The following is an 18,068-nucleotide window of genomic DNA, read 5'->3' on the forward strand; positions in this document are numbered from 1 at the left end:
AACGCGATAATCCCACGTTGGATAGGGACCTACGAGCAGTGCAAGATGACAAGCAGGATAATAAACATAAATTTTTATTTTTTTTGAAATTTTCAAGACTGGGTAATTCGAATTTCAGAGCATTTTTCAAAGAAGCTAAATTTATAGGGTAAAGCTGATGGGTTGCAGAAATTAAATTCAAGAAGTTATCGAGTCTTCTGCATTTTCCTCTACCTTTGTTTCTTAATATTGCAGTGTATCATCTAGCCCACCATGTCGGATTGTTCAACAACTAAGATTTCCATGGAGCAACTTTCATGTACTTAAAAGGGACTCCTTTTGTCCAGCAAGCAGCTTAAACAACCCAATTACTGGCAGGATACAAATAACATAAGGCATCACAATTTTTGCCTCCCTAACCGATGATACTTTCGGTAACTCATCATATTTACCTTTTTGTGTAGATGGCTTTTATCGTCTGCAAATGTATCGATTTGTGTACAGCTTATGCTCAACACCTTTCTTTTTCTTTCCCCGGCGGCCTCATTCTGCCTGTCCCTAGTACTGTGTATCCATAGCTAACCAATTCACCAAAATTAGACTGCTAGAAAAAGAATACAGATGCATAGGCCTGCTAGAATACAGTTATTGCTCTGTCGGAAGTCCATTCTGTACCCAAGCTGAATATCCACCAGCAATGTCAGTGATCCCAGTAAAACCCTGCAGAAAATGAAAGAAATGTTACTGAAGTGAAACTGCAGCATTGTATAGATGCACACAACAATGCTACAATAAACCATATGAAGCTTTCACTGATGAGCAATTTTTTTTGCAAATGCTACAAGGCAGTGATGATGTTTATTTCTTGACATAAAAATAGTGCCTGCATCTCTAAGACCTGGTATTTGCCATAAGATAATGGAGTTTATGTTCTACAGCACAGAATCATGTCACTAATACGTACTGCTGATGAAAGTTCGGTTGCAGCCATTAGCGACCGTTTCCCACTTAAACAACCCTAGAAAGCGAAGGAAATAACAAGATGGATAAGCTAGAAAGCTGACAAAATGAAGTATAGCATGAGTGAGAAGAATCTGAGCAAACTCACAACAATTATTGCATCATTCTTCTCAAATACTGAGGATACGTCCTTTAAGAAGTTTAGGGTTCTTGGTCATCCCTATATCAGAAGGTAAAACACAACTGTCAAAGGGGAGAACATGCAAGCAAAATAATTACAAGTCAAATTAGCCAAACATGAGAAAAACAAGAGCGATAAACAGTTTCTACCATTTATTTTGTTTATCCAACAAATTACTCCCAACAATCACCATACAACAAAGTAAAATAATGGTAAACTATAAATTTGATAGATGACTATAGCTGACGAGTATGCTAAACAAAAAAGGGCAGCTCAGTGCACGAGGCTACTACCGCTGCGACCTCTGGAAAGGGTGAAAGAGAGCAACCATGGCACCAAGGGCTCACCTTACAGTGAGTATGCTAAGCCTAGGAAAAGAAATATATTCTAATTATCCAAGTACACACTTTACAAACAAAGTAGTTCTGTCCTCTCTAGCTGCCAAGGTTGCATTTGAAAGCAAAATAAAAGGGAGTAGAAGCCGTTTAACCCAGTTATTCCACCCTTTTCTAGCCAAACATTCATTGAAGCACTTCGATTAAACCATTTCTTTGGAAGGATAAAATGGGTATTCAAAAAAGTTGGTACACAACTTTTTGCCTTCCAAACCCATTTACCCCACTTAACCCAAGAATACCGTACTCTATCATGTAGGATGGGGTAATTTATTCTTGGAGTAAAGAGTAGGAGAAAGCCTATTTACTCCAAGTCACCTTGCTCCACTTCCAGACACAGCCCAAGAGAACAGAAATCTCTATGCTTAAGGATAATTTCCTCATTAATGAGAACAAACCAAATACTTTTCACATTTTCATCCTTCAAGGACAAACAGGAAAATTTGTACGAATATATAATAGTTAGGGATTGCAACTTCAATCCTTTGAGGAAGTTAGGTTATGTTCTCAGCTACTTGATCCTGTCAATGAGTAGCATACCAAGGTACAGGAATTCATGAAGCCATAATATGTCAATCAACATATTTTCAGTTGGTCCGATCTTCATTTCCTGACTATAAATTGGTCCATGCCTAGCAGATTTTAGTTTCAAAAACTCATAACTACACTATATAGCACATGTCAACACAAAATAATCCCGTAAGAATACACAAGTAGATATTGGGCAGGTAAAAGGGTATATAAAGTCTTTTTAACAAAATAATGGTATCCAAAATATTCTGAAGTCATATCTTGATATCAAAAATGATGATGATGACAAACAGTGATGGTGATGGTTCGTGATTTGCAAACTCTTCTTGGAATCAAACTAGTTAGTGAAATATGTACAAAAAATGGTGTCATACTATTAACACTGACAGATGTAGCAGCAGTAACTAAGTTAACATGATATATTACATACCAGCATATTATAGATTGGAGTTATTCTCCTAGCCTGGCAATTTAATATAGAGTAGTTGTCTAATTATTTGGTTTGCTCCTTTTTTTTGGTCGGTGCTATTAGTATAGTCTCTTGATCATTCCCAGGTGAAATAACTGTAAAAAAGAAGTATCACACTATTTAACACTGACAGATGTAGCAGCAGAAACTCCATTTACATTCTTTATTTAGACTTTCTTTCCTGCATCCCGACCAGTTGGCCATACCGTAGTGTGAGCACCATTATTGGAATTGGAGTCTCTCTTTCAAGCACATTACATACCAGCACATTATAGATTGGAAGCATGTTCTTAACCTGGCAATTTAATATAGATTAGTTAGCTAAATTATTTGGTTCGCTCATCTTTTCTTGTCAATGCTATTAGTAAGGTCTCTTAATCATTCCCAGATCTTAGGAGGAAAGTAGGTAGTGATGGAACTTATGGACCCAAAAAGAAATGGAGACCCTATACCATGAGATGAATCTAACAGGACCAATGAAATTACGCAAGGATACATGCACTGGGCATACCCACCTACATCAGTCAGCACAACACCACAGCAGTCAGGATCCGATAGTCGGCAACACCATGACCATTATTGGCAAATCAATCTGAATCACCACAAACCAGCAACCAAATACAACTTGGGTACCTTATTGTGGTACCATAAATCTGCTTTAGAGATTGGTCAGAGCGTCTGGAGAGACGAAAGAATTATTATCAATTTGTATGTGCTTATCCTGCCAAATTGTGGCATGCACAGTGTCATTTTTTTCTTCCATTTTTTAAAACCATAAAAGAAGACATTAATTTACATGCACAATATTATGAACTAAGCTTTTGATTTTTGCAGAATTGCAATGGGCATTCACAAAGAAAGTTGCTAATGTCATGCTTTTCATATGTCCTATGTGTCCTTGCTCTAAGGTATGGTTTTGTTCTTGAAACATACCGTACTAGAGAGTCATAAGTATTATTGTTAAAAAACCCCGATCATGCGCTGAAATTTAAAAAAATTCAGATGCAGCGGAAGAGGCATGCGCAGGATCAAACCGTTCATCGCATGAACGTTGTTCAAAACCGTTCGTAGATAGATAAGGATTAAAAACTTTTAATCTAATTAGAAGATCAGATCTTCACCTTGTGCAGGTAGATGATCACCGCAAACTGAAGTTCGTGGTTTAGGATGAAGGGTTCGCTTGAAGCCGTTCAAGTGCCCGGCCTCTGCGGGTATCCACACGAAGCAGAGGACCAATCCAAACGCTCTAATTTTCCCGGGGTGCTAGCTCCCTTGCAGAAGATATGTTTTGATGGCTGATCTCCTCTCTTTCACAATCAACCCTTGATTGTGCTAGAGAGGAGGAAGAAGAAGAAGGGATGATGAAGAAGAATCAAAAGCATCTTGCTGCCCTAGTCTTTCCTTGCGTTGGATGAAGCAAAGGAGGAGGGAGCAGGCCGCCAAGCTTCCTTTTTCCTTTCTTCTTGCTTGCGGCTGAAACAAGGGAAGGGGAGAGGGTGGCCAACGGCACAAGAGGAAGAGGGCTTCTTCTATTAGGTCAGCCTCCAAAAAACTCCTCTTAAATAGCATCTAGGGCTCCTACAAATTGAGGAGCCCTTGATCCATTACCAAAGGGGCGCCGGCCCCTCTTGTGTTGCCGCCACCAAAGAATCAAAGGAGGAGGGACATGAGCCCCTCCCTCTCATATTGCCCTAGTCCTTCTCTAAGGAGGATTAGGTAGCCCCTATTTGCGTTTTGGTCCTAATCCCTAATTAGGGGTTAACCAAATCATGAATCAATCGGGTTCAATCTAGCTAGTTCTAATCCAATTAGAACTTGAATGAACCATGACTCAATTGAACTCTTCAATTCCTACCCAATTAGGAGTCATGTTGATTCATGGAGATTAATAATAACTTAGGACTTAAGAAACCCTAATCCAATTAGGGACTTATTTAATTTTAGTCCTAATCCAATTAGGACTCTAATTTGAATCCGAAGTCCTAATCCGATTAGGACTCTAGGAATCCTACTCCAAGTAGGAATCCAATTTTAATTCAAAACTCCTAATCTAATTAGGATTGTAGGAATCCTACTCCAAGTAGGAATCCCAGTCCTACTCCAACTAGGATTCCCAGTCTAATCCAATTAGGACTCTAGGAATCCTACTCGAAGTAGGATTTGTGTTTAAGTCCAATTAATTAATTCCATTGTTCCTTCTTCAACTGAATATCAATCGAATTGATACTTGTGATTCCTAATCACGATTCAACCATCGGATCGGTCAATACTTCTAGTGTGTGTGACCCCATAGGTTCTACTCTGACTGGTAGTGAGATATATTATGATCTCTATCACAATATCATTGAAAACTCCTTTCAATGGATTGGAACGATTCCAACTCTACTCTTTAGGGTTTATCGATCATCGAGATAATCCCTGTGAGTCCCACCATCCACCAGTGACACCTAGCAGCATGTAGTGGCTACCCAGTAGAATAGAATGATGAACCTCTAGGTGCAGTTATCGTGTGATACAGTCCTACTTATCGTGGATCCCTACAGGACAGAGGTCATGGATAACTCGTCAAACCCCTTCGTCTGTCATATGTCAAGATTTATTCGACTCGAGTTCGTTAGTGGAAAACTCTTTCTCCACTTTATATTACTGCCCTGGCCAAGGTCTTAGAACTCAGTCTAACAAATCACATAGGATCACTCCTCTTCTATCAAGGTCGATAGATTCCATGTAAGTGCATACCCTACTCCTACAGTGAACTTACTGCAGCCAATCTACACCACAAGGACCCATATGACTAGAGACCATGTATACGTGTAGTCAACTACAATAACCTCACTGTGAGTAGCTGAAGCACCGCAGGTCAAAGGATCAGTCATACTACTGCAACATCAAGCAAGTCACTGACGAGTGGATAGACATCAAGTGACTTCTTGTCTTGGTCACGCTCCAGTACCCTTTTCTCTAACAAGCACCTGCACTATCACTTCAGTGTCCCTACATGTGGACTCAGTCTCGTCCATCCAGAAGGAAAGTGATCTGTGCACTGATCGGATCAATCACCGTCCTCGTGATGATCCATTGATCAGGAGCATTTAGAAATTATCACCAATGATACATGGCTCAAATTCTCAACTCTTGAGAATATGCATCATCATCTTGTTAATTTCTTGGACGATTCATAGACACATAAATAATATGAATGAAAGATGCCTTTTATTTATTTAATAATAAATAGTCAAGTACAAAATTATGTCCCTAGAATTAACAATGTGTCAGCCAGATTGGCTTCTAGGGCATACATCTAACAATCTCTCACTTGCACTAAAGCCAATCAGTCATATATCTAAGCCCCATCTTCTCAAGGTGGGCTTCAGTCTTTTGCTGACTTAGCTGCTTGGTGAACGGGTCTGCCACGTTATCCGCGGAGTCTACTCTCTGCTCCTTTACATATTTCTTTCTCAACATAGTCGCGTATGAGGTGGAAGCGCCGCTCAATGTGCTTGGACTTCTGATGAGACCTTGGCTCCATAGCTAGTGCTATGGTGCCAATGTTATCGCAGTAAAGTGTTATGGCATCTAATGACATTACACCTAACTCTGCAATGAACTTTTAACCAGAAGGTTTCCACTGCACCCTTAGATACGGCTTAACATTCAGCTTCTAAGGTAGAATCTATAATGATCGGTTGTTTGGAACTCTTCCAATTTACTGAACACCATTGCACATATTCTGATGTAGACTTTCTATCATCAATATGTGTGCATCCTTCTACCTTCAAACTCTGATCTTCTCCCAAAGACCAAGAACATGTCCTTAGTTCTTCTCAAGCACTTAAGACTGATCTTCACAGCTATCCAGTGCTTCTTGCCTGGATCTGATTGACATATGCTCGTGACATTCACAGCATGTGCTATATCAAGTCATGTACATAGCATGCATACATGAGGCTCCCTATTGCCGATGCATAGGGTATCTTGCTCATGGCGGTTGATTCTCTTCAAGATGTGTTGGGGCACATCTTCTTGGAGAGATGAATTCCATGCCTTAGGGGTAAGAGACCCCTTTTAGAGTTTTCCATGCTGAACCTTTCAGCACTCCTCTATGTACATCTTCTGTGAAGGCCAAGCATCCTTTTAGATCTATCTCTATAGACCTTTATTCCCAAAATATAGGATGCTTCCCCAAGGTCTTTCATGGAGAATTCTTTTGACAACCAGACCTTGACCGAGGTTAGCATGGGAATATCATTCCCTATCAGGAGGATGTACAGTACGAGAAATACGACAGCACTCCCACTAACCTTTTGTAAACACACGGTTCCTCTTCTTTTGATGAAATCAAACGTTTTGATTGCGTCATCGAAACGAGTGTTCCAACTCCGAGATGCTTGCTTTAGTCCATAGATGGACCTTTGCAGCTTGCAGACCTTGTGATCTCCATCACTGGAAGTGAAACCCAAAGGCTGTTCCATATAGATATCTTCATCAAGATATCCATTCAGGAAAGCAGTTTTCACATCCATCTGCCAGATTTCATAATCATGAAATGCTGCAATGGCAAGCAATGTTCGGATGGATTTTAGCATGGCTACAGGTGAAAAGGTCTCCTGATAGTCAATGCCTTCGCGCTGACTATACCCTTTCGCCACAAGCCTTGCCTTATAGGTCTCTACCTCTCCATCCGAACCTATCTTCCTTTTGTAGATCCATTTGCATCCAATAGGTACAATACCTTCTGGGATCTACTAAGGTCCAGACTTGGTTGGAATGCATGGAGTCTAACTCTGACTTCATAGCTTCCAGCCATTTCTCGGAATCGATATCAGATATCGCCTCGTCGTAGGTTTTGGGATCCTGTATGATCCCTATCTCCCACTAGGAACATTTCCTCGGTATCCTCTTCTAGTATACCTAAGTATCTATCGGGAGGATGGGAGACCCTACTAGATCTGCGAGGTGGTTGAGGGACATCGTGTACTGGCTCTGTATGAATGGGTTCGATAGGATCCATGACTCGTTGCTTTTCAGAGACTTTCTCTTCAAGCTCAATTTTCCTCCCACTGCCTCTATCAAGGATAAACTGTTTTTCCAAGAAGATGGCATGACGGCTCACAAACACATTGTGATCCTCTGAGACGTAAAAATTGTATCCTAATGACTCTTTAGGATATCCTATAAAACGAGCACTTATGGTCCTAGCCTCTAGCTTGTCCGCCTGTAGTCTCTTGACGTGGGCCGGACATCCCCAAATCTTGAGATGACCAAGACTTGGTTTCTTACCATGCATATCTCATACGGTGTGGTAGGAACGGATTTAGAGGGAACTCTATTCAACAAGTAAATAGCTGAAAATAGGGCATCTATCTAAAGAAACAAGGGTAAATCAGTGAAGCTCATCATGGACTGGACCATATCAATAGAGTCCGATTCCTCCTCTCTGACACTCCATTGAGCTGAGGTGTACCAGGAGGAGTCCATTATGAAACTATACCATTCTCCTTGAGATAATCACGGAACTCTCCATTAAGGTATTCACTTCCTCGATCTGATCGAAGAACCTTAATGAGTTTTTGTGCTTATTTTTCTACTTCATATCTAAGCTTTTGAACCTTTCAAAAGTTTCATATTTGTGTCTCATACACATATCCATACCGTGAGTAATCATCGGTAAAATGAAGTAAAAAATTACAACCCCTAGCCTGCACATCGAATGGGCCACACACATCAGTGTGTACTAGGGTAAGTATTTCAGTGGACCTCCCTGTGTCCTACAAAGGATAATTTGGCCATCTTTCCTTGAAGGCAGAATTCACAAATCAAATATGACTCGAAAGTCAATGAGCCCAAAAGCTCATGTTTCTCCAATTTGTTTATTCTGTCTTCTCCTATATGGCCAAGCCTGAGGTGCCATAAATACTTTAGATTTATCTCATTTTTGGATCTATTAGATCCTATGGTATTCACTGTTTGCTCAGATATATTCACAGATACATCCATATGTATGTGATAGAGACTGTCAATCATAAAACCATGTTGAATCAATTTAATTTTTCAAATAAATAAAAATCTTTCTGTGCTAAATAAAATACAGAAATCAAATTTCTGCTAGCAATAGGTAACAGTCCCTAAGTATCCTGAGCATATCTGACAAACCTTCTGAAGGTCTGTCACCCTTCATGTTCTTTATGCTTCCCATGTATGTAGGACAGTTCCTCTTCCAATGGCCGTCCATGATGCAATGGAAACACTTTTCCTTGCAATTGGCCTTTTTCTTGGAACTTCCTTACTTGGTGTTTTCTTAGTCTTCTGCTTCTTCGCAGGCTTCTTCTTCTTCCAAATAGACTCTCTCTTGAAAGTAGAAACCAACTTGACAGCGAAAACGATGCCCCTTGAACTTCTTCAAGGTCCTAAGGTAGTTACCAATTTATTTAACAATTCTATTTTAGTGCATACAACCTTGTTCATATGGTAGTTTACTATAAACTATTCATATGAAGCTGGAAGGGATTGCGGATCAAATCCGTTTGCAATTCCTTGTGCATGGTCATGCCAAGCTTCTCAAGCTTCTCTAAGTCCTTTATCATGGTCAAACCATGATCATGGACAGACTGCCCATCGTGCATCTTGGCTTTGAAGAGCCTCTTGGACACTTCAAACCGAGCTGCGTGACTCTGATCACCATACAACTCTTGCAGGTGATTTAATATGTCCCTGGCAGTCTTCATGTTCTCATGCTGGCATTGTAATGCATTGGACATGGATGCCATTGTGCAGCACCTAACTTTATTGTCATTGTTCGTCCACTTAACAAGCGTCTTACGCTGATCAGTGATCGGACGGATTGGTAACATGGGGATTCCATGGTCTAGCATATACCCGAATTTCTCACAATTCAAAACTATTTTTGAAATTTGCTGAGCCAATCTTTATAATTGGGTTTGGTCAAACGGTTGTTCTATAGGATATGAGTTAAGAGTCTAGAAGCTGACTTTATAATCCTCAGAGAGTAAAGATTCTAGTTAGACTTTTGTACTTGATCCTAATCTGTTCTAAGGTCTTTTAGAACAAATGTAACTCCCACTATTTTCTCGAATTCCTCACACTCCCCTGGTAGGAAAACGGAAATCCCACACGACTAGGGTTTCTAGTGGGTACTGCGGTCCCACCGATTTACATGCCACCTCACCTAACAGTTATTGGTGACACATAGATTGATGAATGTACAACTCTTGTACAATGCTTCTCAAGCATGTTGCAGTGTAACTTGGTCTCTAAGCCATGAAGACCTCACCTAACAGTTATTGGTCCCATTTCTTAGTTAAGTCAGACCCACCGTATAACCGTAGGAATAAAGTCGTCATTGGGTCCTCACCTAACAGTTATTGGTGCCCAACCCCACCTTTACCCTACAACATCTCATGTCTATAGAGAGGTCCAGCCCCCCGATGCAACTTGACCACTGTATCCAGCCGAGACAAATCAACATCAGAAAGCCTTAGCAGCTCTACTACAGTGGAAGACCTATTGACTTAATATTGGTTAATCAGGTCTTAGTGTTTGCAACTTGAGCTCTTCATAAGAGGTAATCGAACAATTGGCCAGGTAAGCAGGTGGGAGGCTCCCCTTACTCAGAGAGTAAGGTCCTAATTAAGTAACCACCTTTCATGCTTTCCTAGACACCAATTAGATCAATTAATCTAATATGACTTGCTCATGTCGGTTCACTCTCGACTTGATTGAGGAGGTTTTAATTTAGGTCTCAATTGGGTTTGCTACATCACATGTAAACCTATCTACCCGACTCTCATTCACATCACATGCAAACGGCACATGCAGGCAGTTATAATCGCAGCAATAATTAAAGCTAAACTTTAAATAGGTGATGATCATGGATTCTAATTAGGTCGTATTACAAGCACATGCACGTCAATCGATCAACTGGTCTTCAACTCTTGAATTGGTTCCAAGCCTCCTTGATTCGATCCTTGATCAACTCTTGATCCAATCGCCATCAACCGCTTAGATCACCTGTTCATCTCATGCCTTGTCTTCAACTTGATCGTTGACGTACATCACATCACAGAAATACAACCAGATGTAAAATAAAAATAATAATAAATTACATCTCCTTTTAGGAGGCACGCAGGCCTCTCAAAACATCAAATAAGATGCATGCAAGCATCTGAAAAATTACATGACATCACAGATCACATCGCAGGTCATTACATTTGATACCAAAAGGGTTTGAATCCTATGATCATCACCACATGCAGCAATTATAATTTTCAGATCTGAAAACTAACTGATTATCTCATGACATAGGTTGCTGATCATGCTAATCATGATTCTAAACTTTGTAATCCATTAACAATGCAATTAGAATCATCATTTATCACATAAAAATCAGCATGCAAAAATCAGCACCCTGAAAAATCTGCATGCAGAAAATTTTCAGCATGCATGATCTTTCAATTTTCAGATCTAATAAGCCTATAATAATTAATCCTTACCTTAATCTACGAAGCCTAGGCTCTGATACCACTGTTAGAAACCCGATCATGCCGCTGAATTTAAAAAATTCAGATGCAGCGGAAGAGGCATGCGCGGGATCAACGTTCATCGCATGAACGTTGTTCAAACCGTTCGTAGATAGATAAGGATTAAAAACTTTTAAAACTATTAGAAGATCAGATCTTCACCTTGTGCGGGTAGATGATCACCGCAAACTGAAGTTCGTGGTTTAGGATGAAGGTTCGCTTGAAGCCGTTCAAGTGCCCGGCCTCTACGGGTATCCACACGAAGCAGGATCCGATCCAAGCTCTATCTCCCGGGGTGCTAGCTCCCTTGCAGAGATACTTTTGATGGCTGATCTCCTCTCTTTCTTTCAACCTTGAATGTGCTTGAGAGGAGGAAGAAGAAGAAGGAGAGAAGAAGAACAAGCCTGCAGCCTATCTTTCCTGCGTTGGAGAAGGAAAGGAAGGGAAGGCCGCCAGCTTCTTTTCCTTCTTCTTGCTTGCGGCTGAACAAGGGAGGGAGAGGGTGGCCACGGCACAAGAGGAGAGGCTCTTCATTAGGTCAGCCCCCAAACTCCTTTAATAGCATCTAGGGCTCCTACAAGTTAGGAGCCCTTGATATTACCAAGAGGGGCGCCGGCCCCTCTTTGTTGCCGCACCAAGAAGAAAGGAGGAGGGGCGTGAGCCCCTCCCTCTCATGTTGCCCTAATCCTCTCTAATGAGGATTGGGACCCTAATTGGTTTAGCCTAATCCAATTAGGCTTACCAAATCATGAATCAATGGTTCAATCTATGCTAGTCCTAATCCAATTAGAACTTGAATGAACCATGACTCAATTGAACTCTTCAATCCTAATCCAATTAGGAGTCATGTTGATTCATTAGATTAATAATTAATTAGACTTAAGAAATCCTAATCCAATTAGGACTTATTTAATTTTAGTCCTAATCCAATTAGGACTCTATTTGAATCCGAAGTCCTAATCCGATTAGGACTCTAGGAATCCTACTCCAAGTAGGAATCCAATTTTAATTCAAAACTCCTAATCTAATTAGGATTGTAGGAATCCTATTCCAAGTAGGAATCCCAGTCCTACTCCAACTAGGATTCCCAGTCCTAATCCAATTAGGACTCTAGGAATCCTACTCGAAGTAGGATTTGTGTTTAAGTCCAATTAATTAATTCCCTTTGTTCCTTCTTCAACTGAATATCAATCGAATTGATTACTTGTGATTCCTAATCACGATTCAACCATCGGATCGGTCAATACTTCTAGTGTGTGTGACCCCATAGGTTCTACTCTGACTGGTAGTGAGATATATTATGATCTCTATCAATATCATTGAAAACTCCTTTCAATGGATTGGAACGATTCCAACTCTACTCATTAGGGTTTATCGATCATCGAGATAATCCCTGTGAGTCCCACCATCCACCAGTGACACCTAGCAGCATGTAGTGGCTACCCAGTAGAATAGAATGATGAACCTCTAGGTGCAGTTATCGTGTGATACAGTCCTACTATCGTGGATCCCTACAGGACGGAGGTCATGGATAACTCGTCAAACCCCTTCGTCTGTCATATGTCAAGATTTATTCGACTCGAGTTCGTTAGTGGAAAACTCTTTCTCCACTTTATATTACTGCCCTGGCCAAGGTCTTAGAACTCAGTCTAACAAATCACATAGGATCACTCCTCTTCTATCAAGGTCGATAGATTCCATGTAAGTGCATACCCTACTCCTACAGTGAACTTACTGCAGCCAATCTACACACAAGGACCCATATGACTAGAGACCATGTATACGTGTAGTCAAACTACAATAACCTCACTGTGAGTAGCTGAAGCACCGCAGGTCAAAGGACCAGTCATACTACTGCAACATCAAGCAAGTCACTGACGAGTGGATAGACATCCAAGTGACTTCTTGTCTTGGTCACGCTCAGTACCCTTGTTCTCTAACAAGCACCTGCACTATCACTTCAGTGTCCCTACACTGTGGACTCAAGTCTCGTCCATCCAGAAGGAAAGTGATCTGTGCACTGATCGGATCGATCACCGTCCTCGTGATGATCCATTGATCAGGAGCATTTAGAAATTAATCACCAATGATACATGGCTCAAATTCTCAACTCTTGAGAATATGCATCATCATCTTATTAATTTCTTGGACGATTCATAGACACATAAATAATATGAATGAAAAGATGCCTTTTATTTATTCAATAATAAATAGTCAAGTACAAAATTATGTCCCTAGAATTAACAATGTGTCAGCCAGATTGGCTTCTAGGGCATACATCTAACAATTATATCATCAAAATTCATAACCTCTCTGTCACTGATTTCAGCAGCAAAAATCGTGACTTCATATTTTTGTCTAAACTCACCCAAAAGTAAAGGTCCTCATTTTCATTTTCTTTAGAATTGGACCATGCTCCAGGTTAAACGCCACTTGCACATCTTCCATTTAGGTCATATATAAGGTTAAAACGACAAACTCCATGCACGTATTTGGCCACGAAGTTAAATCTCATCATTGCTCTTAATGTTTACACAGTGGAATTTTTAGATTCCATGTCCATTTCTTATTTCAATTAGATAAAACAAAGAGGTGAATGCCATTATTTATATATGAATGTCCATACTTAAAAAAGGCCAAAAACTTTAGAACCCAGCCAAACCAAAGGTGATGTCTTAAGAATTTAAACAACATGATGAGCATATACCTTTTAATACTAAGGTAGAAGTTTTGGATCTTTTAACTTTTTTGGATCCTTTCGAACCAACTAAAATAATCCATATGAACATGGCTCAGGCTAGTACATGGCTGCCTTATCTCTGTTTACTGCAGAGAGAAAGCAGGTGAGAATTTCAAATATAGAAGAGATGAGATAAAGATCTTAAGGACAAAGTGAGTTATCAAGCTTGGTGCATCTGCAGCACACAGCTAGGTTGTGGATGCATGGTAGGGGTGTTGAAGATAGAGGCAACAATAAAGATCTCAAGGATGCAATGTGGTGAACCGGATGTTGGATGTGCATGTGTTTAGTCCCACATGGGTTGCATGTTAGAAAGATCTTAGATACTATAAGAAGGCCAAGAAATCCAAATAAAGTTCTGGCTAGCCTTTTTGAGTAAGGTTGTAGGTCATTATATATCGAATGAGAGTGGACCCTGCCCATGGCTCGTGTGACTAGGGAAGACTGTAGCATGGGCCCTTGTAGGGCTGGCCATGAGCCAATCATGGTTCCTATTATCCAGTGAATCATATTCCAAGATAACGTGAGAAGCCACATATTCAAGACAGCTTGAGAAGCCGAAAGGGAGGTGAGAGTCCTATCCCTTAGGTAGAGTCCGTTGGGAAATAAAGCATGCATAAGGCTTGGAAGAAGCCTTATGCTTGCCAAACAACCTTCAGAAAACAGACATAAACAGTAACAGTTGTGACAGACAAAACTTGCTTATACCAAGCGAACTATTCCAAGGGGAAGCTATTATAAGCTATTATTGGCATAAAGCTAACACTTATGCCTACTTTATTTCTTTTTTTTATGGAAGAAAAATGATCTCATCCAAAATCTATTCCAAAGATTGTAGCCGAACAAAAATTGGAATAACTCATGGCATAGTTATCCCCATAAACATAACTTTTGCTATTCCCATATTTCTCATTCCCAAACCAAACTTAGCTTTAGGGATGGGCGAATAGAAATCTTTCTAAGTAGGCCATGGGAAAGTTAGATAGAGTATTTTTCCAATGCCATATCTGACAAGAGTCTAGCTATGAGAAGGTACTCAGCCACAAATGAAAAATCCAAACATGCAACCTTATCCCATTAAAAATAATACAGATAAATTGTTTTATCTTAGTAACAATATTCTCCTACATTTCTCAATACCCAGCTTCCTTATCAACTCTTCTCACATATCATATGATCTATCACTCCATGTCTAATTTTACTAAGTAACACTAATTTCAAAAACAATTGCTAAAGATTCCACATAATGTAAACTTTAATACAAACTACCATAAACCCTCAGGACAACTGATCACCTAGTTGAAGTGAGATGGGCATTCCACTATCACACTCCTGATCCTACTTTTGGTCCCCTCACTTTTCCGCTTTTAAATAAGAACAGAATGGGTGTATTTCAAATCAATCCCAACCCCTCTCTTGCGAATGTTCCTCCTTCAAAGAATAACTCTATATTGTTAGGGTTAGATGATCTTTGATACACCACTGGAATAAAAGATCACTGGGAAGCAACGCAGGCCAGATAGACTTTGAGATTGGCTCAAGAAGCACGACGTTAATATTCAAGTAGTAATCAAAGCATGGTCCAATCATCTATCGCAACTTCAAGTTCGGATTTATTCCACCTTGCATCCACAGTGGATACCTCTATTTCTGCAGCATGGAGAAGATAATTTCAACCCAGAACATAACCAGCCCTTAGGGAGCCTCAACGTTAATGATGTTAACATGTATCGTGAGCTGGTTTTATACAATATACGGGTCATGCTCACATCTTCCAAGATTGTCCAAACATTATCAACTTAGACAAGGTGTTTCCAAGGGGAGAATATTGACACACACATGTGCATACATGTATAGATATACACATTGACAAACATATATACATACATGCAAGGGTGTCTATGCCGATGGCTGTTCTACACAAGTATTTATGTATATTATAGGACTCGTTAAGAAGAAATTCTCTTTGATAATAGTTTTTTCTATGCGAATTATGTTAGCTTTGCTTTCCGGTAAATTGTAGAGTTGATATAAATTTCACAAAGATTTTCTTGCATTCCACTGCATTTCTTTATAATTATTATAAATGCACAGAAGCACTTATTCCTGATCAGGGCTAAAGCAAAGCAATAAATGATACCAATCAAGAGATAAATAACAAAACCTCCCCTGCTCAACATAAACAGAAAACAGGACATTAAACAATAAATATTTCTAAAACAAAATATAGAGTCCATCCATCAGAATAATACAACAAAATCAGTGGTTTAAAATTCTCACCTGATCCAGACTTGAGCATGTAAGGGATGTTAGTAGCTCCCACAGGATGGCCCAGCTTGGAACTCCTCAGGCGTCCTACAAAACCACTCAAAGTAGAATAACATTCATCCAACTAAACCAAGATGCAGCACTTAACTACCTGACATGACAAGAAAAGCACTCTATTCTTTCTTTCCTCCTCCCTACACATTCTTTCTACTTCAGAACCAACCTGACATCCAGGTACCGATGTCCATCTTGAAGGAGCTCATGGGCGACATTGACAGGCACCGATCGAGGGACTTCAACTGCTTCCGGACTCCCATCAGTTGACATCGACCTAATTCTGTCGACAAATTTTTGGCCACAACAAGAAACCAAAGAAGAAAATACAGAGGCGAACAGATTTATTCGAATACCTCAGAAAGATCGGGCGGCGGTTTGTAGCGCTGACGAGCACATTTGGGAATCGAAACTGCTGTCGCGAAGACAGGAGGGTTGCCGGCAATGGTATGGCTCTGCATGAAAGATGTAAGATGGAATGCCAAAGAGAGAGAAGGAGAAACTCGGACGGAAGAGGGATTACGGACCTCTTGAGGGATGAAGGGATGTAAGGCGGGAGAGAGAAGCGAGTGAAGCAAGAAGCAGCCATTGTTTTTTTCCTCCCGAAAAAGAAGAAAATATCGGCTGGAGGATTGGAAGAAAAAGGAGAGGGAGGAGTGTCGATGGATTTGGATTGAGTCACAAATCGGGTTGGGTCGGATCAGCCCAGATTGGGTATCGATCCGATTAAAAATCCATCAACCTAAATTCAATTTATTTATTAAATAAATTAAAATTTTAAATCTAAATCTAATCTATTTAGTAAACAGATAGTCCAATCCAACTCACATATAATCTAATTATTAAATAGGTTCAGTCAGGATAAATAGATTAATGGATTAGACGGATTTCAACAGATAAATAAATTTAAATAGATTAAACAAGTTAAATAGGTCAGATTAAATAGATCAAAAATAAATTAAGTAAGTTTCAAATAAGCTATGACCCAACTTAATTATTAAATAGGTCAAAATGGGTTTAATGGATCAAGATTTGAACTTGAACCTAATTTATTTAATAAACAGATCTAGATGGATTAACCCATTTATGTTCCAAACTTGTTTATGTCAAATCCAAATCTGCTTTATGAACGGATTGATAGGGCCAGGTCATAAATTGTCACCTATAGATTGGGAGCCAAGGATCAACAGCTATGTGCATGGTTAACGAGTAAATGGATAAACGTTCAGAAAGGGACAAATCACGGCTTTTCTACTACTTTCCCCAAGAATTTTTCTTAATAAGTTGTCGACTATAAATTACAAATTTACAATTGAGCTTGATAGTGTCTGGACCTGATCAAGGTTGGCTTCAAACTAATTTCAAGGAAGAAATTGAGATCAAGTTTGGTCAATTTACTATTTGATCTATCATACTTTTTAACTAAGTTGAGCATGAGCCTATTTTAATTAGCTTGATGATCTTCATTTGAATTGAACTTGTGTGAAACATGTACAATGTTTGATTCAAATTTATTCAAGCTAAGTGCATGTTTGGTTGCAAGAGAGAGAAAAACAATTAGTTTTACGAGAAGAATTTTTGAAATATAATATTTATTTTAAATGTTATTATTTTTAAATAAATAACCTTTCGAAACGGATTTATTGAAATCAAATAAAACCTAAGTTCAAGTTTTAGTTAGAATGATTGAGGCTTGACTTTAATTAAGTTTAACCTAATTTTATCAATTTAGAAAATCCATTAGCGAAAAGCCTTACTTATAAATCCTAAATTCATACTTTCCTTGGTCTTTTGGCTAAGATGAAGTGTAGTATCTCTTCTTATCAATTGAATATCTAATGAATGGGTCATTGACCACCAAGATATTAAAATATTAAATCATAAATAAAAATAAATTAAATATAAAGCAGATATATTATCCCTTCACGAATATACTTTGCTTAAAAATGATAGC

At 39.4% G+C, this 18,068-nt stretch overlaps 1 protein-coding gene and 1 pseudogene across 1 annotated transcript; one reads left to right on the forward strand and one right to left on the reverse strand.

The window, feature by feature from the left end:
- Positions 1-162: 162 nt before the first annotated feature.
- Positions 163-16,754, reverse strand: LOC103723799 (thiosulfate sulfurtransferase 16, chloroplastic). Its single transcript, XM_039122782.1, is given in 9 exon segments — positions 163-699; positions 944-997; positions 1,088-1,141; positions 1,143-1,159; positions 16,073-16,130; positions 16,132-16,147; positions 16,284-16,397; positions 16,471-16,569; positions 16,642-16,754. Coding segments are annotated over 9 exon segments (549 nt in total). The 5' UTR covers positions 16,704-16,754; the 3' UTR covers positions 163-624.
- Positions 16,755-17,888: 1,134 nt separating this feature from the next.
- LOC113461051 lies at positions 17,889-17,997 on the forward strand (annotated as a pseudogene).
- The last annotated feature ends 71 nt before the right edge of the window (positions 17,998-18,068 follow it).

This window comes from Phoenix dactylifera, unplaced genomic scaffold (genome assembly GCF_009389715.1).
Source record: "Phoenix dactylifera cultivar Barhee BC4 unplaced genomic scaffold, palm_55x_up_171113_PBpolish2nd_filt_p 001756F, whole genome shotgun sequence".
NCBI classification, from domain to species: domain Eukaryota; kingdom Viridiplantae; phylum Streptophyta; class Magnoliopsida; order Arecales; family Arecaceae; genus Phoenix; species Phoenix dactylifera.